Below are 23,938 nucleotides of genomic sequence, written 5' to 3'. Positions count from 1 at the left end.
AGCCATGTTACTGCTTAATTAATTGCAGAGTCAAACTAGTTTTATAATCTGCTTATTTTGCTAGAAAGACTCACATGGGATATGTGCTTGGGCCAGAATCCACTGGGGTCATGTCACTGCCCCAGTGAAAATCCAGAGGAATGCCACTGATTTTAGTGTAGTTATTACAGATCTTTTGCAGTGTAATTCTCTAAATCTAGCCCAGGTGATGCCCCTGCACCGATCACTGTTATTACTATATTTACTTGACAGAGGCAGCAGACGAATGAAGCAAGGCTGTCAACAGGTTAAAAACCAACTTCCTAGACAGAGGCTGCATGATCTGCCACACAGATAAAAACGTAAGATGCTGGTGTATTTCTCTTTCACTTTCTCCACTGAGTGAATAATATTCCTCACCCCTCAAGTCTTTTCCGTCTATGAAAACCAACTGGCTTAGCACAGCAGCAATGATTTACTGAGCCACACCTCTACAATGCCTTCTGTGCCCTGTGGTAGGTGTGAGCATGCAGATGGCAGGAGGCACCTCTGACCCAAGCAGGTTACCTTTGGCATCTCCACAGCGGCAGGCTTCTCACCATGAGGGAGGGAGTCTGTCTCTCAAGGCCTCCAAGGGCCACATGATCCCTTGATAGTATGAGGTAAGATGCTACCCCCAACATGATTAACAGAGTGGCATGTGCTCAGGTTCTTGGGGGATCAGGCCTGGAAATTCTCTCACAGGAGTAAGAGGGAACAAGAGCAGACAATTATTCCAGGACTTACCTGTGGCTCAGAGGCCAGATTCATCTTATAAGGATGTGTCTTTCCCTCCTCGCTTACGAGTGGTGACCAGACTTTTGACTCCGTTCTGCAACACACAAATTTTGAATAATTAATCTGTTTTCACCAGTGAGCACCATTATTGTTATTAAAAGACTCAAAGTTCACCAATTTCTCAAACATTTCTGCAGCCTCTCATAGGTAGCACAATCCGTATCAGGAGGAATCTAAACAGCCTCATTTTAGATACACAACATAGGTGGCTTAGATACATGATGTCCTTGGAGCAAGAGAAGATCTCAGCTGACTGTCTGTCCTGGCTTATCCTTTGTGACTCCACAGGCAACACACCAGGCATGGGCTCCCACCCAGGCTGTCAAGCTGGGGGTTACCCAAAAGCAGAAGCTGAAGCTATCCCATAGATGCAGACCCCTTAATTAAGTGGGATAATTCAGATTATTATGTGTTTCAGCTTTTCTGGGTGGCCAGGAAAAGGAATGATTTTTGTCTGTATTGACTATACAGAGAACATTTTGTTCTTGAGATTGGACTGCCTTGGAGATAAGCTAGAAATATTTTTTCACTTGGGTCTCCAGAATTTTCTTATTTATAGTGGTATCCATGTTGAACAAACAGAAGCTTTTGGGAATGATGAAAAAAAAATAAAAATCCCAGCCTGCAATGGGACTAAGAACTGAGACAACCTAATGTGACAGAGAAAGTCTGGTAACCTTTACTACTCTGTGGTTTGACCCAATTACTCACAGTAGTATGAAACACAAGTCAAGATCTACAACTAAAACCAACTGCTTTTACCATCATCATTGTGGAATTTTGCTATGGCCCAAATAATGACAAACAAGTGGTGAGGAAGAAGTGGAGTGCTTGGATTTGCTTGAAATATGTTGTGGGAAACATATGGTACCTACATTTCTCAGAAGTAAAGACAGTAGTTAGCGTCTCAGAAGGATTAAACAGTGCCACTTTTCCCAAACTTTTTAATAGTAGGGAACGAGTGACTGCAGAATTGTTGAATGAAAACTGCTGTTCAGTGCTAAACATTGCATCATGCAGCAACCAGATGGCTGATAAACTCTTAGGATGAGGTCTGAAAACCATGTCCTGCCCTGTTGACAGGAGCCCTTTCTGGAAACTAGAACTGCAAATAGATGTACTTCCTAGGTATTTGTGGGTCAAGGACTAGCTATAATTTAAGTACTTAGTTAGCAAAACAGGAATGCTTCCACTGAGAATGAACTGGATAACTGGAAAGAGATTTTCCAGTTAAAGAAAGAGGAAGAGATTAGAAAAAGAAAGGCTTCTAAAACTGACAAAGATGGAGAAACAGGGTATAGAGCTACCCAGAATATATTCAGTCTGGTGTGCACCATTCCTCCAAAAGCCCTCCAAAGTCAGAATATTTTTTAAACAGTCCAAACTTAGCTGAAATGCACATACACATCCCAGGCACTTGCTGCTTAAATAGTATTTTAATATTTGCATCCAGAGGGCAGTGGGAGGAGATGGGAGGCAGCATTCTCAGTCAGGAAAGAGGAAGAGTTTTATTGACCTGCTACTCCCTTTATTGCACTGTGGACTTCACACAGCAGAAACCTGAACGAAGTCTGCTGTGCTGTACCTCCTTTCACAGGAAAAGTACAAACACACAAGTCACACCCGATATCCTTTATGGATATTCAGGTGCAGCAAACCTTTGACTCTTGGTTATTGCAGCCTGCAAGCCCAGCTGATACCTGACAGCCCATGCCACTCAAATGCTGCTGTCTGGCAAGCTGGGGCACACACAGACAAGTATGACTGCAGCAGCTGCATGGTATCAGATCCACACCAATCTGATCATCATCTTGTCACAACAGCCGCTGTTACTGGATGTCCAAAATGCCTCAGGTGAATACAAAGCCATTCTCTCCTTGCTTCCATGCTTTAAGGTGCCTGAGGAACCAGCAATTTCATCCAGATTATGGCTCTCAAACCTCACAAAGTCACACCTATTTCCATGATGGCTATATTTTCCACACCTGTTTGCACATAGAGGAGCAGTCTGCCGACCAATACAAAGCCTTATTCCTTGAAAGTGTTTGGAGATCATGTATGACCAGGTTTCATCTCCTCTGGAAAAACAGGGGACACACCAAAATATATGGAAATGAGACATCCAGCCGGGCAAGCTATAAGTAAAGGGACGCTGGCTGAAGATCAAAGAGCAGCTCAGAGAGCACTAAACACTTCAGCTGATTTCTAGCAGGAGGCATCCCTGTGCCAGTTCTCGCAGCAGTGATCCAAGAACTTTTGAGGCAGCATTTTCTTTTACAGCAGTTTATTATGAGCTTTCAGAAGCACGAGAAGGCTTTATTCACATTGAAACAACGTTTCAGCCTAGAGCAGGTCTGTGTATGGGTACAGAACAGAAACTTCCTCCTAAGCACTTGTTTTCATCCCTCTGCCCTTCAATGTGTTTGAGGTGCTGGTGACAGCGCACATTGGTCTCCAGAGGAGGGGAGGCAATTTCGGCCAACTACTGCAGCCTACAGGGGGTTTGACCAGATTTCTCTCCTTTATTTATAATCAAGGCAAATAGCTGGAGTTTGTTCCCCAGACTGCTTCCATTCTGCTCTGTCACTGGATATAAATGGAAGCAGCAAGTTCACTCCAAGCTTTCCTTTCAATCCAGTCTAGAAGTTATCCAAACAGAAATGTTAAATAGGCCATGCATCTGTCCCTCTAAGGCAGGGAAGAGAAAGCTTCCCTTTGTCTTCACAACAGCTGCAGAAGAGCCCCTCAGCCACTCGCAGCAGCCCATTTATGGCCCCAGTGAAATGGCAAAAAGGAGACAGCTTTGCTCTCCCTGGCTTTACCCAGAAGATCTTTCAGGGCATGTGCCCCACCCCACTGCACCACCTGTGGAACCACTGTCTGTGGGTCTTGGGTAGGACCACGATGGTCTCAGCTCTTGGGAAGGGTTTCCTGGCTCTGCTTCTTGCGTCAACGCCTGTAATTCTACTGAAGTGTGGCAGAAGGAAGAAAAATACCACCTAAAAGTTCACCTTATGTCCCACTACTGGCCCAGGGCTTACTTTGAGCAGTGTTTGGAAGTGTAGGCATCAGGCACAGACAGCAGGGCAGATTAGACTCACCATGTTTGTACCTCAACCTTATGTTTTCATATCTTAGCTATATGGAGGAGGGAACAGGCATCAGAGAAGACAGGTAAACCCAGCCTTGGTAGCAGTACCTTCAGTTCACACCAGGCTGCTGCCTGGAATGCCTTTCTGGAGGATTTGCTCCCCAATTTGAGGGAGAAGGCCCCCAGCCAAAAAAACACCTCCCTGCACCCCACAGCAAGGCTGTACCGCTGCCTTGGGGTACAGCAAGGGGTACCCCTGCTAGCAGGGCTGCCAGACCTGCCTGTCTGCTGGTGGAGGGGCTGGATGTCCAACAGCCTGCTGGGGAATCCCACCCTGGCTGGTGAAAGCCAGAAGCTTTGGCATCCTTATCAGATCTCAGAAACTCCTGAGAAACTGATGAATGTTTATTTTATAATATGGTTTCTAATGCATATTCTTTCAAATGAGACTCTAGCAGAGAGCAACACTCAAACAGTGCAGGAGACAAAAACATGACATAAACAAGCCTGAGAATGAGGGTCAGGCAAATTAACTGCAGGAACATGCATATACAAACTTTGTAATTTTTTCAGTTTACATTTCCATGTTGCTTCCTTACTACAGGATAGGGAGTAACTAAGAGAGGGCCAGGGAATGAGCCATGCATGTCCTGTTTCATGCAGGTAGGATCCAAAACCCAAGATTAGAAAGAAATTTCTCTGATGTTACTTTGGATGTAGAGGTACTGATAGGAAAAGAAGGAAGGAAACCACTTGCAAGTCAAGGCAGGAATATGGAGAGGTATTTATGAAACAACACTTTTCAAGCAGCTTGGCTTGAACATGATGTAATATAAACATTACAAGAGCCTGGATTTGCTATCAGTGCTTTGCATGCAAAGTTGGGCCATAGCTTCAAGGGGAAATTCAGAGCTGGAAAATGAGGGTCTAATTCCTTGTGCCAGGAACTATGTAATTTCCATAAAGAAGAAAGGCACATTTACATTCATTCACATCCCATTTCAAACACTGGGATGGATGAAACTAAGATAGATACCAAGTAGCAAATAAACCCCAAAAGACTGAAAAGTTTCTTGTGCAGCACAAAGTTTTTGAGCTGAAAAATGAGGAAAGACCTAAAGAATTTATCTTTCACAATCCTCTCACCAGAGTTTCGACAGGCATTTTAATAATGTTTAGAAACTAACTACAGGAGCTCTCAGACTACCAGGAAGGTACCTTTTAATCAGTCTTTTAGCTACAACAGCTGTGAAATACAGGCCCTTGGCTTTAAACATGAGTACTCACTTTTAACAACCATCCATTAATGGACATATTTAGTTTGGCAAGCAAAAACTGTACTCAGGCCGCATACAGCTTCCTGTCAATTCAAACAGCAACGACAGTCACAGCTTCCTAGAGACAAGAGGCCCCAAATGCATTTCTCCATGCACAGCCCTCTTGCATTTCAGGTGTCTCTTTATACAACCACTAAAACCAAAAAGGTAACTTCAGTTAAACTTCAGCTGCTTCTGCGTATCTGGAGCAGGTTCGTGACAGCTACAAAGGCTAAGACACACCCGACTGCTCAGACTCACGCTGCTCTTGCACTAGCTTGCTGCAGAGTTAACTATTATTGCCTCACCAAAGAGGTTGTAAAATCACAATAAATGCCAATCTTGATTTGCCAAAATTACTTTGAATGTGTCTGCTGTTAGTAAAAGCTGCTGGCATGCACCCACGAGGGCAGGAAGCACCATACGGGCCATGGAGAGGTTGGGAGCGGCCACGGAGGGCCAGGCAACCTGCACGGCCTTATATAGCTGCACACCGAGCAGCTGGCTTTTCCCAGGGCCAAAGGAATTATTAGCAAGATGACAGAACTGGAAAACTCTTCTTGGCAGAGAAGCAAAAAAGCAAACCTAAATGAGTCAACGGATTCCACCAACTTCCTAGAACAGAAATCCAAGCCTATTGTGGCTTTGTGCAAATATCCCCCCTGCTCAGAACTGGGAACACATGGAGCAAGCAAGAGCCCAACCAAATCTACCGCATAAAATGTAGAGGACATGACACTTGTTCTCTCTTCTTCTTCATAAGCATCTACACATGACCCTTTCTGACAATCCATTAAATAGATCCTGGTAGCAGATCTGGCTTCCCTGCGCCTAGCACTTCTCAAAGAACAAATACATAACTTCACTCCTTGGCAGCACTTTCAACAAATTAAAAGACCATTTTGCAAACAAAAAGGGTGCATTAATGTACTATAAGCTGGCAGCAGAATGGCAAAAAAAGCAGCTTGAAATTTGAGGAAAATGACAGCAGGAGCAGAACAAGACATTACATATTTGCAACACTTTTTCACAAATATTCCCCTCTACCACCCCCAAACTGCCACCAGACATAAAGGGAAGGACAGATTCACTACAAGAATGCTTTCTTTGTTGAAAACTCCCCTGTATAAATATACACTTTACCTTTGAGTTGCTCAGGGCTGCACAGTTCCACCACCCATCTGGTGACTATAGCCACAGGCAAAGAGCCATTTGTTTTAGAAATAATTTTCACCTGTGCTGCAATGAACATTTGTCTGCTTTTGTACATCTGCAGCTACAACAGAGCTGTGTGTCAAATTCGTCATGAGCACTTCCACTGACACGGGTGATCCACTGACATGATCATATGACTATCATGTGAATTTTGTGGTAGGAGTATTTGTTCCTCCTGCACCTTCTTTGCTTTGAATGTTCTTTGTCAGGGGAAGCATCTCACTCAAAATATTTTCCAAAGAAAGCTGATCATTGTCTCAAATTTGTTGGACACATCTTGCTGCTTACCCCCATTAATGGAGAGCACCCCCAGGCGAGGCTTTGCTCAGCCCTAACATGTCAGTGCAGTGATGTTCACACCCTAAATTGGGGAAAAAAAAAAAAAATCACCAGGGAAAAGAAGTGCAGCTCTTAAAGATCCAAAACTTCATTTTTCCTATGGAGAGACTCAAAAAAACGCCCTGGGAACTTCTCAGTTTAGCAACCAGGTAGGCTTGAGTAGACTGAAGCACTGTTTTGAGCTTGATTTTATACTGCTGAAGACAATAATGGGACCTTTACTTTGGCTTCTTGGTAACTACATTTCTCTTGAAACAAAAAGCAAAATGAATGAACAAACAGAGGCTCAGAAAAGGGCGGGAGCTGCTAGCCACAGTGAGTTCAGTGAGCATTTGTCATCACTGGCAACGCTGTTGAACACCCACTTTCCATGCAGAAGAGACCTTTCCAACTCTGTTCACAAGTCAAACAGCAAAGCACCTGGCAGTGCCACTTAGAAAAGAGTATTCAGAGAAAGCAATTTGTGGCTGGGTTTTAAATCCTAGGAAATTAAGAGGTTTTCTCCTTTGGGTGAAAAAGCAGACCAGGCATATTTTCTTCAGCTAGAAAGTTGATATGTTTTTAATGGTGACTTGTGTTAGACGAGATTTCCTGCCTACAATCTGATCTGAAATATTTTTGGACTGTTACCATTGCTAAGAAAAATAGCGAAACAGGAAACATTGGAATGCTGTTGATATACACAATCAAGCATACAGTGCAAACAGCATTTCCTTTACCAGAAGTGTTTAAGTCCTTTCAATTCTCTATATTTACACTTCTCTTAAATAATCATTATTAAACATGAAGACATCTTAACTGCTTGGCTACCAGTAAAAGAAAAGAGAGTTGCCTATTTGAAGAATACACACATATAAAGATTGTTTTGGTTCACAGAAGAGCACATGAAAAAGACAAGTATAATACTCCCATGAAACATTCTCCTAGCTTCCAGCTACTTGCAGCTTAAAGGCTTTCTGCAGCAGAGATACCTCCATTGTATTTATTATCCTTTAAATATTTGTCTTGCACTAATTTACCCACTAGGCTCTTCAAACCACATACACTCATCACATTTACAGCACAGTCACAAATGAAGTCTCCACTGTCACAGTGCTGCTGATCCTTTGGTGAAACTGAGGTGTGAGCCCAGGCCTGTACGTGAAATCCACCTGGCACAACCTTGCTGCCACACTGAATGCGGGTCAGAGAATATTTAGCATGGGTAATCATTTAAATAAGTAATTATTAAAAAATTATCAGCTAGCAATTTAAAAATCACTAAGGATTTATGCTTTCACAAGACATCTCTTCAATGGTGAGTAGAAAAGAAGGACTGGAAGACTTCTCACTCCAGAAATCCTAGCACAGCTGGGCACATCCTCACACCAGCTGTGTGATGTTCCAACCCACAGAGGTGCTGCTCTGTCAGAGCAGTAATGTGTGCCAGCACAGCTCCTTGGTTCAACTCATTCAGCTAATGAGCTACAACTGCAGAGAGTCAAGACCAGATCCAAGGGTTGGTGGTGTTGCAGGGTAAATGATATCCAATCCTTTTCATACTCAGTCAACGACTTACAGAGCTACTTTGACAGAGAAAAAACTTCCAGCTCCGAGCTGGCTGCATTGTGAGCCTTCCTCGCCAACTGTATGGGCAAGTCTTAGTGACAGAGCTGTGCCCACCAAAGCCCAGGAAGCCCAAGCCATAGCACTTGGCCAGGTGGCACTCATTTTCCCCAAGAGCCTTCCAACCTCTCCACCTCTGTGGCAATGCCCCTCCCTTCTTCACAGAGGAGGGCTGACCACCACCCCACAGTCTGCTTTCCTTCCCCACTTCTCCTACCTTAAGCTGAGCTCCAGGCATGGCTCCAGGTCTTTTAAAATGCCTCCTCTGTCACCTCTCTAGGCATCCTCTCATGACCTTTCATTTTAAGGCCTTAAATTGCAAAGTAAAGAAGTGATCCTGCCTCAGCAATAAAGACTATATAGCACTTCTGACCACTGAGTCCAGCTGCATTTAGACCAGCGCAATTATGGGGTTCCAGAAGGAGACACTGGGCATCAGGGATAAAATATTCTCAACAAAGTACAACCAGGAAAGACAATGTGATGCACACAGATTTTTCCATAGAGCAATGGGTAGTAATATCAAACTCTAAAGTGGTAAGAAGTCAGACCACTGCTTTCACACCCTTGCAGTTTTGACACTCCTCTTGGCCTTTTGTCAGCAGAACTTAGTGATCAGTGCAGCAGCAGAGGCATCCAACACACACTCATGCTACCTCATTGAAAGGGGGTCTTGAAAGAGTTGAGTTGTGCAAACTGAAAAGCCCCTGCACAATTTTACACAGCTGCAGATCCAGCTAGAAATCTCTCCCTGGGCAGCTTCCATGCCCAAGGCCAATGATATGTGCATAGGGTAGCTATAAACTTAATGACTTTGTAATTAACATTAGCAAACACATTTTACAGACTCAATGATCTGTAAGAGTGAACTTGCCTACAGGCTGAAAGAGCCCTTGCCTCCCTTCCTCTTTCACAGCCAGAACCACATGGCACTCGTTTGCCAAGTCAAGCAGCTGGATTTTGGAGAGGAAAAGGAACACTCCTTTGCAGGAAGATTACATGCTGCTAAATTCAAGGCCAGTATTAGAAGCTCTGGGGTTAACAGGTCGCTGTAATGCTCACCACCCATTCACACTGCCTGCACTGTGCTCCATTCTTCCATCTGTGAATTCCCTTAATGAACCGTCAGGCATTTTTTTTGGCCAAGACCCACCACTTCTTCCTGAACTGGGAAATGCCTGCTGAACTCCTGGCATTGTCTGAGCCACGGTAAAGACTTCTGTTTATCACAGAAAAGCCTGAACAACTGAACCACTGTGTCATTTAAGGCATGCTTTTGCACTCCTTTTGAAAGCACTTCCCCTGCCATCTGCCCTAAAACTGATGGATGATCACTCTGAAGGAAGGCAGGCACAAGGAAAACTTGCTCAGAGCAACTAGAAACGCCACACTGCATCTACCACCTGACTTTGAAAAGCACTGGTAGCTGCAATTCACATCAAAAGGAAGGACCCTCAAAAAATCCACGCTCCAGCTCTTTTAAGTAACAACAGGTCAATGCAAAGCAGAGCCCTGCCTTCCCCCCTCCATTTCCTCTCTGCACAAAGATGGCCCAAAAACAAAGCACGGCTGGGGAAAGGAGTGAAATTGCCCATCGCTCCTCAGTTCAAGATGGTGGGAAGGCTGAAGCCAGCCTGTGCTCTACATTAGTGACAGAAATTGTGGCTCAGCTGTCACCTGCCTTTAGTTTTTCTGGACTTGGAGAGACTGATGCCTAAGAGGAAATTTGTTGCACCCTGGGTCATCACTGTTTAAGACTGACAGTGCTGTTTGATCAAGAGGCTTCAAAATGTACAACATTTCTGAGTCTGTGCTTGGCAGAAACCAGGCAATTAATGGCTTGGAACAACACACAAGTGTACATTTTAACTGCTAAATGAGTGCAACAGGAAGGAAGGTCATCTCTGGTTGCACCTCCTCTGCCATGAGCGAAGTTTTCATGAGACCATCTTTGGTTTCTTGCTGTCAGGAGCCATAGAGTAAGTTAACAGACCGTGCCATAAATCATCAGCCAATTCCTCACTAGGAAAGTTGTTTTCATAAGGTCAAAGTGCAGCAAATGCAAACAGCATTAGGATTAAAGGATGAAATGCAGTTCCCTCTTGCTAGCCAGCACCTGCCAGACAAAGCACTGAGGTCAAATTAAACCAGCCAGAGAGGTCTAGTGTCAAACCAAAACACAGCTCCTGCCCACCCTGCAACCCTCCCTCTCTCCAGCACCAGTCCTGCTCAGCTACGTACCTGCTGACTGTCAGAGTCAGTTCATCAGTGCAACCCTTGATTTTGTTTTGTGCCTCAAGGTGCGTCATGTTATCTGTGTTCACTCCATCAATGGCTATGATCTGGTCTCCTATACACAAGTTGGCTATTGCAGCTTTGCTGCCTGGAGTCACCTAAGAGAAAACAAAAAGAGTGAATGGATTTTCCAGGTAGGAGATTTCCATAGCAACATTTAAAAAGAGTTGGAGAAGTTGTGGTTTTTTTCTCACTGGTACCTGGAAGAAAAGAAGTTAAAGAAAGTAAATTCTCAGCAGAAATCTATTTAGGTCTTTTAGATAGGGGATTTTGTTTTGGCACCCACAGGTACAAATATGGAGAGAGGACAACAGGTAAATAACAGAAATGGTATTTTTCACTCGGAACAATTCTCATCCTAAAGAGCAAGATCATAAAGAAAGCAACTGTTCTCTCCTGGACAGAGAAGTGCTCTCTGAAACAGAAGGTGCTGAGAACAGACAGAAGTCCAAGTCTCTAAGAACAGAGGTGACAGAAAAGAGCATCAGAGTCATTACAATACCAATGCCAATCACCAACAGCTTTGCCTGCATTACAATCTTATTTGTTTTCTTCCTTGAATGAAAGGTTTGGGCTCAGGATTTTAGATTGCTTCTTTAGTTGTAATAATGTGTTTTTTCCCAGGAATGGGTACAACACACATTTAGCAAGCTCAATCTCAAAGCAGTGTGTCATCTACGCAGATTGGAAGGGACAAAGGCATCAGAAACTTCATCTTTAAACCACAAGCTGTCAATAAAACAGTGTCTGAAAAAGTAGAAGCACCAATCCCCTGCCTGACTACAGCTCACCTTGATACCTTCTGCCATACTGCATCTCCCTCTCCTCTCCATATGGTCCCAGACAGAAAGCACAATGCAGCAATGCCATCAGCACGACACTCCTCATGAAAAAGGTCCCAGCTAAAACTTGGCATTTTCAAGCAAATCAACTAAATGGCTTCTTCATTTTACCCTACTTCTTTTAAAGAGTTGTCCTCTTAACAACTGAGACCTCTTTGGGACAAAATTATTGGCTGGGCAGAGGGTGAGTAACATCATGTTTGTGGCTTTGCAAACACTACATAAGATTTTGTGCAGTTTTAATGAGTTTGTGAAAGGAGTGTAACAATTTCTATGGGCTTTCGTCCATTATTTAATAGGCAAAGGAAATGAGAAGGGTGGACTGCTCCCAGACATGAGTACAGATTAAAACATGCCTTGCAGCTGAGACATTACTCATTTATGAGTCCATTGCAACCGGTATTCATTCTACACATTCATGCTAAGTTTCAGCATGCTGGAAAGCAGCTGAGCAAACCCAGCAGAGCTTTCAGACATAAATACCATTCACAAGATTCAGAGATCCCTCCTAACTAGGGTTTGGTTGGCAAATCATTGCCTCCAGGGAATGCTCCCCTTCTAGGGGCGTCACACATTAGCAGCAATCACTGTTTACCTCGGGTCAAATCTGAAGCTGTTCAGCATATCTCCTCACAGCTGTACTGGGCTATTTTCCCCAGCCAGAAGAAAAATCACAAGATGTTCTTCTTTTTTCACCTCTCTACTAGCAAAGTGCTCCATGGAAAAAGGAAGGACATAGATGTAGTTCAGATGTCCAAGCAGACCAAGGTGCTCAGCGTTAATCCAAAGAACGTCAGATGCGTCAACCAACAGCAAATGCCTACCCGCACCACTTTGAATGCTGCAAGCAGTCTCTGAACTGACAGAAGTGCTGATGAAAATACCAGACAAAGCACCATATGGACACAGAAAATCTGATTTAAATACGAAGATCATCACCTGCCAAGGTGCAGCCCTCAGCTGACCAATGACCTATCGAGGGCACTGAATGCAATCTGCAGCCACTCCACCAGATTCATAGCCTTGAGAGTGCCTCCTGTAAACCCTGTGACAGGGTGTCTGCTTCAACCCCAGGCAGCAGTCAAGCTCCACTCAGCTGCTCACTCACTCCCCCACCTGCAGGGCCAGGGAGAGAACTGGGAGAATAGAAGTGAAAGAATTTCTGGTTTGAGATACAGTTTAACAGGGAAAGCAAAAGCCACACACACACACAAGCAAATCAAAACAAGGAATTAATTCACTGCTTCCCATGGACAGGCAGGTGTTCAGCCATCTCCAGGAGAACAGGGCTCCATCAAGTGTAATGGTTATTTGGGAAGACAAACAACATCACTCCAAACCTCTCCCCCCTCTTTACATACTGGGCATGATGTCATGTGGCCTTTGGTCAGTTGGAGTCAGCTGTCCCAGCTGGGTCTCCTCTCAGCCTCCCATGCCTCCCCAGACTCCTCATTGGCATGGCAAAGAAAAAAGCAGAAAAGGCTTTGGCTCTGTGTAAGCCCTGTCAGCAATAACAAAACCATCTCTGAATTATCAGCCCTGTGCTCAGCACAAATCCAAAACACAGCCCCTTACCAGGCACTGTGAACAATTCCACCCTGCACATACAGACAGTTCACAGCTCTAAAGAAATCCTGAGCACTGATAGCTGCCTATAGTCCCACCAGATTGGGAGCTGTCATTATAAAAATCATGAAACATATCCCTGAGGCTATCATTAGAACAAAAGGAGCCTGCAGAAAACACAGTGTGGGTCCTCTCCTGGTCTCTGGACCTTAACTGAGTCACTTGGTTTCTTGGGGACTTTTATTTCCTCTGCTACTAAAGGATGGAGAGAGGCACATTACTCACCCCTGTAAGAACACCAAGGTCAGTACACCATTACCATGGCTCATTTTCAATCAGACAAGCTGCCAAAGGGTCAAGAACAAGAGTGGATTAATGCCAGCACTGGAACACTGCTGGAGACTCAGCCATACAGCTTGCATTTCAAGACTGATAATTATACAATATGTGATAGGCTGGTAGAAACAATCATGTATCACCAGGAACACCTAAGTCACAGCAGCCAGGGACACTGAAATATTGAAGCCTCCTGAGGAACCCCCAAGAGTCACCAGGAAGAGCAGCTGGCATTCACAGTGACATCTCAGTGCATTCCCAGTGCTTGTGGTGTCAGTTCCCTTCTGTGTCCACTTCAGAGGAATTTGAAATGTGAGTGCTCTTCTCCATCAGATAAGAGCCACTGGTAGCACAAGGGCTATTCCATCCACTCAGGTGTTCACATAATCCTCTCCCCTAAGAACAAGCTACAAGGTTGCACAAAAATAAAAACCAGAAGTGTATCTGCCAAAAGTAAACACATTTTAAAATACAGCTTTTTCACGTTTGGAAATATCTTGCCCTGAAATGCAACCTTCCACAAACTGCTGCCTTCAACATCCAACCCATACCGTCTGCCAGGACTGTTCACAGCAAACATGTCTGCACAAGGGCAGGGTATGGAGGGAACTCACCCCCCCATCCTTTTAGGATGATTTATAGCTACCAGTAATGTTCCCTTCCCCCCTGACAGTAAGGTCTGGGCTTATCTCAGTGCTGTCAAGTGAAAGGCGTTTCTGTTATTCAGTGAGGAGCACAGAGCTGCCACTGTGACATTTTACTGTTTTTATTTTTGTCACATCCCTGCCTGGTCCACGGGAAGCAGCAGGGGCAGGCATGTGGCTGGGGAGAAAGCAGGCAGAGATGCTCAGAGCACTGGCAGCTATCAGCCAGCTTACACAAAATTACTCCAAAAATGAACAAAAGCTTCAGGCTAGCAGGGATCCAGTAAATATTGTGCCTGAAACTGCTCTGCTCCTGCTCTCAGATGATCTAAGGCTTTGCCCCAGCCTCTCTTCGCTCTTGACTGAGCACAAAGCTGAGACCAGCAGGAGCCAAGGGAACAGCAGGCAGTGCCTTGCACACCTTGTATGTGTGGTGGGTGATGCAGTATTGAGGATAGAGCTGCACTTCTGCATGGATAGGCAAGAAAGGCTGAAGGACGCTGCAAGGAAAGAAACCGGCAAACACAACCTGGCACAAATTACAGCTTGTGCAAAGGTATAGTCTCATGTCCTTCAAAAGAGCTCCCTGACTTGGTTTGGGCTTCCTCCCCTGGGGCTGAGCAGAGGGGAACACGGGCAGACTCACTAGGCATCAGGAACCTCCCTGTTCCAGGGACACCATGGTTGGGTGAATAAAGCGCTGCACACCTTATAACATCACGCCCAAAGGCTTCTTTGGAAAGGAGCCATGCTCTGCCTTGAGGTGACCGCTCACAGGCAATCGGGTAACGCTGCCATTAGGTCATTTTGCTGTTGAACAGACAATGCTGAGACAGGCAGAGCAGCACTGATTCATACTGTGTCAAAATAGGTCCCAGAGTGATGTTCTGTTTGGGTGGTGTGCTGTGCAAGAAGTGTGGGCTACTATAGAATTAATCTAGATACTTATAACCAGACACATCAAACTATGTCCTTGATACCAGCTCAGACACATGCACCAGCATATGGAAGAAACAAATGATCTGTGGGTTTGATTGTGCACTCTTTATTTATGCAAAACTCAATGTAGTAGGTAACAGTTTAGACCAGTTATAGGCTTGGACCCCCTTTTTAAAAGACATCCCACAGATTCAGGATTGATTTGGACAGAAGAAAAAACTACATTACTTTCTTATACTACAAAGTGAAGCTTTGTGCACATGTGCCCCCTTGCACACACACTTTGGGCTGCACCTTGCCAACACTACCAGGACTTTACAAAGCTCAACTGACCACCCCCCCGGCAGTTTGCTTGCTTATTATTATTATTTATTATCTGCTTGCACTAGTGGCCAAGCAGCAAAGAAAGTGCTATGAAATATCAAGTCTTCAGAAAGTCTTTGGACAAGTGCATTTACAATAGAAAACACTCTGATTTAGCACTGGGAGAAACATTTGGCTGCTTATTCAGCTCCCAGAACCTCTTCATAAAACTTCTGTCTCTCCAGAGCTTGCCAAACACAACCACATTTTATATTTGATGTAATCCCCTCCATACATGCTACCTAACAAGCTTTGCAGCCCCTGGACACGGGTATATGGCCTTTTTCCCTCCTGCAAGGGTGGATCTAAGAGGCAGCAGGGGTATACAGAGGGAAGCTGCTGCCCAGAGTAAATGAGAGGGAGAAAGGGTGGGAGGCATTTTTATGAAAAGCAGCATAACTCAGCTCCAAGTGCGTCAAAATAGATGGGTGGGTCTAAAATTCACTCAATTTTTTCTGGCCTTCTCCCTTCATCCATTCCGGCACCCTACATGCTCACTCTGTCAGCTCTTCACAGTTTCTCACAGACCCTGCAGCCCCCAGCATCACTCATCGGTCCACACCTAAACACATTGCAAGAAGTGATGATGAGATAAGGAATGAGAAAATTAACGTCAGCCAAGAAAAAGATCTGGAGAAACTGCACCTATTTGTGTGTTTGAGAGGGAAACCTAGCTGGGTCATTGCTGGAAAGAACAGACATGAAGCAACATACTTCCAAGGCCACTAGTGACAACCAGACATCTCTGACATTCAGTTTAATCCTCCCCACCCACACACACTGCTCTTTTACCATGAGTAATGTCCTCAGCACTGGAGTATTATGCTAAGCAGTCGAAGTTTCTCCCAGCGAAAGCATGCAGCTGGGTCAGCAGAGATCAGAGGCTATGAGAAAATTCAGACAAGCACATTCCCCACCCCTTCTCTTTAGGGGAGTGGGAACGATATGCCTTACTACTGGCTCCAGAAAAGTTCCCTTCAATGCTGCTCCTGTTCCCTGCACCGTTACAGTCCTGCAAGGCTGCAGCCCAAGCCTCACTGCTGCTCTGTGCTGGCCCAGATCACACCATCACCAGGGGACAAGAAAGAGAAGGGGGTCATACCCCTGGCCAGTGAAACCCCTGAGCATCAGCCCACCCCCGTGGGGGTCTGGGCTTCCACAGCACAAGCTCCTCTGGCAGCCCAGCCCTCACTCTCCTGCTGGCCTTCAAGCCCTACCCTGACAGCCAGAGGAGCCCTGTCAACACGGAAAGGAGAAGGCATCGGACCCTGCACAGAGATGACCTCTGTGAGATGGTACAAAAAGACATGGGTGAGAGGATTTGCTCAGACAGATGCTCAGATGGTGATCAAGGAGATACTCAGCCTTACACCTTCTTTTGTAACACGGTCCACATTAAAACAAACAAGAGATTTCTTACAAGGCCTCAAAACCAGCTGACTCTTTCCAGATGGTTTATTTCATACTCTAAATAAATCCACACATCCAGTAATCAGCAACCATCTAAGATACTGTAGTCCAGAACAACATCAATTATTTATGCAGTTTAGGGCTATTATAATTTCCCTGTTTATACTGGGAAAAAAAAAATCTCCTGTTATTTTGATACTGCACCCTTCAAATCCAATTCATGTTACATAGCATATAAATTTCTTGATGGACAAAGTGATTTTTGAGGGTGAAAGGTACCAAGGAGCCTGCAGCAATACATAACTTGACATCTGAGAACAAAAAGAACTTTCTTCCTCCCAAGATGTCCAACATTTGCTTTCGTCACCTAAAGTTCTAGGGCTTAAAGCTCTCACATAATGCTGAGGCAGGTAAATTCACTTCAAATGTAGAGTTGCCTCTTTAGGCTCTTTGGGGAACTTGCCCAGAACAAGGTGGGTCAGACATCATCAAAAAAGATAATACTGGTTGCAAAGAAGAGGTACAGAGAAAAGGGAATTCCAAAGTTTGGGTGACTTTGTAGAATCAAGCTGCTACATAACCAATGACAAATTAGTCTGAATATGTGAACAGAGGAAAAGAAAATCCTGGCTCCTAGGAAAGACAGAGTATTGCTCCTGCATGTAGCTCTGGTAGAAGGCATTTGATTTGCATCCCCAAAATCTGTGAAAGCATTTTTCAAGGTAAAAGTGCCCCCCCAGACAAAAAGATCAAACCTGTCCTGTGCCCCAAAGCTCTTTGCCTTTACCCCCAGAAACAGCTCTTTGCTGCTTGGCCCTTGCTACAATTAAGGAAGATTTCTTTTCATCCAAACCCTGGCAGTCAGGGAGATCAGAAAAGTCTTTTCCTCTTCTCAGCACCCACTCATACCTTTGAGGCACAGGATTTTCCAGCAGCTGCTCAGGAAACTGCCAGGATTGATGTTGATTTCAAAGTCTGTAGGGACACAACCTCTGCTCTTCACAGCCAGTTGCTCTGACACAGCAGACAGGACTCACTGCAAGCTAAGGCGCAAGGCATCCTGCCATCCTCCAAACCCCAGCCCAGCCACTTCTGCAGGGCCAGAAGCTCTTGGCAGGTGACCCTAATGACCAGGTTTCCACAGGCCATTATCAGCTGTGGAGTTCTGGAGCAGCTCTGCCTGGCGTGGCACAGCAGGGCTGCTGCTGCCACAGCCCCCATCCCGCCCACAGCCAGGTAAACACCCCAGCAGGAAACACAAAGCCACCTTCAGCTTGCTGTAAAGCCTAGCAGCTTTCCCCAGCTGCCTCCCTCTGCCCAGCCTCAGAAGAGACCCCAGCACAATTCTGAGATGTGCAGTCACAGGCACAAGAGCTGGAGAGCGTGGCAGAGGAAGCGCAGACGTAGGTGCACGGTGGGGACCAGCCAAGGCTTTCCGGGCTGAGGGGGAAAGCCAGCCCAACCCTAAATCCTATCACATCCACCACACCCCGTGTTTCCGTTGGCAGAGGGAAGGCCAAAAGGTTCCACTCTGGGAGCAGAGGGCTGCCTGGAAAGCCCCAGCTCTCCTCATGTCTCAGAAAAAGAACCTGCAGCCAGAGTAAGAGTCTCTCTGCAGCTGGGGAAGAGGCTGGAGCCCAGCTCCCAGGGCAGTCACTCGTGCCGCTCGGCTGAGCCCTGGCAGGCACCACGGGAGGACACTCCGCACCCATCCCATCAAGGGATGCCCATTGGCAGCGTGCCCAGTACCAGCAGGGCTAGGGCTCTCCCTCACCGCTGGCTCCAGGATGCCGTTGCTCAGCTTCCTCCTACAGGGGTGACTGGCTGACAGGGTAAGGACATCAGCTCGTACCAAAGCTAAACCTGGTATCTTTCCACACCACAGGATGCAGTCCCATGCTTGATTTCAGACCATCGAATCCAGTTTTACCACTAAATCAAGTTTTAAATTTATAAAGCTGTTTGAGAGGGCCATGCTTAAAAAGAAAACGAACGCATTCAAACACCCAGTTATGATCCAATTCTTTATTTTATAGATATTTTGAGTTTTTAAAATACCATGAACAGATAAAATATCAGACTGAGCAGGGATGAATTCATGCTACAGTGGTCAAAATCAGCAACAAGCATCATGTTGGGATTTCATCTTCTTAATGTACTTGCATAAGGTGTCTGTCTTGAAACCCTTTTTTCATTGGAAAACTGGTTTTATAAGAAAATGTCCAGTTTTACAGACCCCGAGAGACACCCATCCTTAATGGGGCTGGGAGGTTTTTGATATGACAAAACAGCAAACATCTGCTCTGCCCATATTTTGGGTCAGATGTTCAAGATCACTACCACAAACCACAAAAATCATCTCAATAATAAGGTTTATCAGACAGTTCCATGTATTCAGCTGGAAACAAAAAGCCTCAATGTTTATCAAAATCAAAAGCAACCAAACAGGCAACAGCTCATGTTACCTGAGGAATGAAGGGGGATGAGGTCTGTCAACTGCAGTGCTTTTCAGACAGCTCCACGTCATCAGTGTCTGCTTATACAATGTGCTGCTTGCTTCCTCCATCAGCTCCCAGCCTCAATGGGATTTAACTGGGAACTACCCTGTGCATAGGTCACTTCTACAGAAACTATTATCCTGTATGTATTTTGTCCATTAATATCTGAGAAAGAACTTTTCTCAAATTCTACCCCCACTGACTCACTGCAGGGTATCACACAAAGAGCAGTAAAGACAAGGGCCTTTCCTACTCCTGTAGGGCAATCCAGCAGGCTTTGGCACAGGGCTCATTACACTGATCAACACAAGTTTGGGGTTTTTGGGCAATAAAGTGTCCAACAGAACCCTACCGTTTCAAAAAGAAATGTAAGCCAGAAACATCTGTGAGGCATTTGTCCTAAAGAAATGGGAAACTCCACAAGAGAGTCTCACGAGCAGCACTTGTGAAATCCCCATACTCAGCTCTCACCAGGAAGACCAGTCCAACACAAGCAAGAAACCAGAAGTGCTCTCACAACAAGATGCTCGTGATGTATTTGAGCCTGAAGCAGTTTTGAACGCATATTTCAAGTAGGAAGTGATGTAGGGCAGCGACAAAAGACAAGGTAAGAGCAGTAGTGGAAATGCCACAATCTTTCATCTGCTGCTCCTCTAAGACACAACCAGACACTGGTACCATGCAGCCACTGTCAGGCCAGGCTGCTCTGGTGGCTCCCATGCTCCTCATCCTTCTTGCACCCAGGACTGCAACACCAAGCTTCAACGACTTCCTCCGGAGAACAACCCAAATGGGGCTGCCTTCCACCAACACGGCTACATTCAAGTACAGCTGCTCCCTAGCTGACTGGGGAGCTTGAGAAGCCAAAAGCCACTAGCAAGAGCTTGAGGCACAATGGCGATGAGGGCCATAAATACCAAGATAAGCTCTAAAGCTTAACAGCACAAGGATGATGGTGCCAGAAGCCAAATATGAGCTCCTGGCAGGCAATGCAGGCTGAATTTAGGCACCTGGTTCAAAGAGAGCTGAGAGACACCCAGTTCAGGTCTATGCCTGGATGGATGTCTCTCCTGGCATCCCACCGTGCCACCAGATGGAACAGCATGGTGATCCCATCAGTGCATCCCTGGGACAGGCTGAACTGGCTCCACAGAACAGCACTGACCCTATACACAGCACACCCAAACTGCAGTGCTCTCAGTGTCAGGATGCTGCTGCTCCCCCACGCCCAGGGCAGGCAGCCCAGCCCTGTGCACCCCTGCTAACAGCGCTCCTCACCAGCACATCTGTGCACCCACCACCTCCCACCTGCTCGCAGCACAAAGCAAACACAGAACTGCTGAGGAGGGAGAGCTGCAAACTCCCATGCTCCCTGGGAAAACGCTCTTACCACAGGTTACAGCCTCCCGACCCTCTCACTGGCCTCAGGTAGCCCCCCAGTCTCACACCACAGTGGAACCAAGGCCCTCACAACCCCTGGCAGATGTCAGTCCTACGGCCAGAACTCACCCCATCCCGTGAGGGATGGAGGGCTCCGTGACCAGAAAGATCTCTGGTGAAAACACAGGTACCAAATAAAATAAGCAAGAATATCGAAGTTACAGCCCTGTAAACTCATCACACAAGGAAGAACAGACTTTTTAAAACAGGTCAAAACTGGATCAGATCTTTTTTTACTTGGTAAGGGGAAGACTTGCCAAGAATTTCACTCCTGAGTCCAGGAGAGAAATCCAGGAGTCTTACGAGCAAACCACAGGAAAGATTAATGACTTAAAGTCTGGGAGGGGAAATTAAAAGTGTCAGAGGGGTCACAAGAGAAAGCCCCGATAAGAGCTGCTAATTGTCAGCATTTACGTCACCACCATCAGAGAGGCTATTTTATTACATTTTAGTCTCCAGGGTCACAATTTCTCATGAGGTGGTTATTTTTGCCGCTTTGCTGATCTATATCCCTTGGTATGTGCCTATCAGAATTGACAAAAGCGACCAAAAAGAGGTAAGAGCAGTGAGGTAGGGCTTTAGACACCCTTCTGCCTGAGAGTCTTTTGCTGGAAGGAAATGGCAATAATTACCATAACAATGAAGTAAATATCACTTCCCTTACAGTAAAGCTGCTTTCATGTCCCAAAAATGCTTTAGAAAAATGAGGCATTATTACTATAATTGAAAGAGATTAACCAGAAAACTAGTAACTCCACCCCCACCTCCCGTGGGTTTAACAGCACTTGTGAGCTCTGCCCTTCCTGCAGCTGGCAGCTTCCCCCGTGGCACCTGGGCTCCTTCAGGCAGTGGGACCCCATGGCAGGAGATATTTATAAAATTCACAAGTCTGACCATCCTCATCTTCTTTAAGGGGAGTAAGTTCAAGTTCTGGCATATTCCACTTCCCGCAGCCCTTCCTCACCTGGGACATGCGGGCACTTCAAAATTGTGCAATGCCGGCAGAGACCGGAGCCCAAGACTAACAGCAGCTCGCTGGATGCCTCCGTTATGCCGAGGGATTGCTGGAACGAGGAGCAACTCCTTCATTCCTTTCCCCACAGGGGAGGCCTGCAGCCAGCCCCGACAAGATTGTACGCAGAGCACCCCACGCGAAGCGGTGCGGGACCAGGAGCCTGGGGCACGGGCCCCACACACGGGCCCCACACACGGGCCCCACACACGGGCCCCACACACGGGCCCGTGGCCGCGGTGGCTGCAGGGCGCGGCGGGGCAGGGCCCAGCTCCCGGCCGGGCCGAGCACCTGCGGCTGCAGGTGGGGACAGGACAGCGAGGCAGCGAGCACCGGCGTCTCACAGCCGAACGCTGGGGCACAGGACGGGTGTGTTTAACCATGTTCAACGCTAAAAATGCTTCGATGCAAAATTTTTGCCATTTCCTAACTAATTTCTCTTTAAGGGGCGGGGGGGGAGGGGGGCAAGAAAGACTTCGAACAGAGACGGGTAGAAGCACTAAATACACCTTAATACGGCTTCTGTAAACAAAGGCTTTTAACTACACAGGGCGAGCAAAGGCAGGCGAGCATTCAGCCCACCCCGGTCAGACGGGTTCCCACAGGGTGGGCTGCCAAACCCGAACCAGGGCTGAGGGGGTTCCTACTGCCTGCAGGGTCCCCGTGGACAGGCTGAGGAGGGAGGCTCGGTGGGAAGCAAAGACCCCGGTCTGCTACAGGTGAAGGGGCTGCGTTCGCCACCACCGATTTCTCCGCACACATTAAAAACCCGAACAAACTAAAAAAGAGGGGGGAGAAAAAGACAAGCCCACCTCCCGCCCCGGCTCTGCCGTTGTGCCACCTGCCAGCCCGAGCCGACCCCGGCCGCCCCCAGCACCGCCCGCCGCCGCCCACCCTACCCGGGAGATGGCGAGGGGCTGCTCGAAGTCGCGGCCGCCCACCAGGCGGAAGCCCCAGGGCCCGGGGCCCGAGAGCACGATGCGGTGCGTCCCCATGTGCGCGCTGCACCTCACGGCTGCCTCCGCCAACCCCGCCGCCCGCACCGGCCGGGACGGGCCCGGCCCGCCCCCGGCCCGCCCTGCCCGCCGGCACCGCCCCGCCCCGCCCCGGGCAGCAGCGCCCGCTCCGCCGGGCAGGAGCCGCTCCTGCGCTCCGGGGTCAGGCCCGACCGACCGACGGCGGCCGCCGGGCTCGGGAATGCCGGCGCCCCTCACCCGCTCCCTGCTGGCAGGCGGGACAAGCCTCCGCTAGGCAACCGCACGCAGGAGTGCCCCGGTGCGGCATCTCCCAGACAAATACACTCCAACCTGGAGCAATGTTAACTCTGAAACCTAACGGGGGCGATGCAAATAAGCCTGCAGTTCCCCGCCAGGATCGGATGAGTGAGGACGGAGCCTGGGAAGCGTATTACCCGTCTGCTAATTTATTCCAGGTTCACTAATTTAGACAGCGTTGTGTTTATCTCTAACCCCTTAAGCACGGTATCACCTACAAAAGGAATTATATACAGCTTTTTCAGCCAACCTCCTTAGCTGTGATTCAGTAAAAATAGTACAAATAGTTGTTCCAGTTGCATGTTAAACCCTCAGTAATCTGATGGTGGACGAGTGGGAGAGGTTGGTCACAGCAAGGGCTCTGGCATTTACAACTCGAATGCAAGCATTGCTGCTCATTTAGTTAATAAACACAGCTCACCCATAAGCAGAACATCAGCGAGCTGCAGCTGAAGCTGGAATTCAGCCACAGCTGGGGAGCATGGAGCAGGCAGCAAGTACGGATGATGCAGGTCACCCAGGTATTGGTCCTACAAGACATGGCCACAAATGATCCCATCGCATGGCACACCCTTGCTTCTTCAATCCCCTTTTGTGGCGGTGCCCCTTTTCCTGCATTAGCATGTCTTTTCAAAGGTTATTTCTCTCCAGGGTCCGTGTGTCCAGAGTGTTCATCTCAGCTCTAGTGGAGAGTAGTTCTTCCACCACATCACTGGCATGGCACTCATGGCAGTGAAGAAAGTGACACTGAGAGCTCCTTGGCCCCAGCAGTGTGCAAGATTTCCAGAGGGCTGTTGCACACTGCTGGGTCACCTTCCCCTCTCTGCTTGCCCAGCTTCTGCAGTCACTAGCACTTCTAGCTTCCTTACCTTAGATTAGGTTAGAGAGTGACATCAGTAAATACCGAAGTTCAGCAAACACAGAGGAGTTTCTCCCC

General features: G+C 47.0%; 1 protein-coding gene across 1 annotated transcript in view; it reads right to left on the bottom strand.

Annotated features, from left to right (window-relative positions):
* Window positions 1-22,754, bottom strand: part of PDLIM1 (PDZ and LIM domain 1) — a 43,755-nt gene extending 21,001 nt beyond the window's left edge. The window contains exons 1-3 of the mRNA XM_040070993.2: window positions 22,627-22,754; window positions 10,624-10,775; window positions 766-850 (exon numbers count right to left, since the gene is read on the bottom strand). Of these exons, the coding sequence (XP_039926927.1) occupies window positions 766-850; window positions 10,624-10,775; window positions 22,627-22,722 (333 nt within the window). The 5' untranslated portion in view covers window positions 22,723-22,754. The remainder of the gene's footprint in view (window positions 1-765; window positions 851-10,623; window positions 10,776-22,626) is intronic.
* Window positions 22,755-23,938: the final 1,184 nt, after the last annotated feature.

This window comes from Hirundo rustica, chromosome 8 (genome assembly GCF_015227805.2).
Source record: "Hirundo rustica isolate bHirRus1 chromosome 8, bHirRus1.pri.v3, whole genome shotgun sequence".
NCBI classification, from domain to species: Eukaryota; Metazoa; Chordata; class Aves; order Passeriformes; family Hirundinidae; genus Hirundo; species Hirundo rustica.
This window is presented reverse-complemented; position numbering and strand designations above follow the sequence as displayed.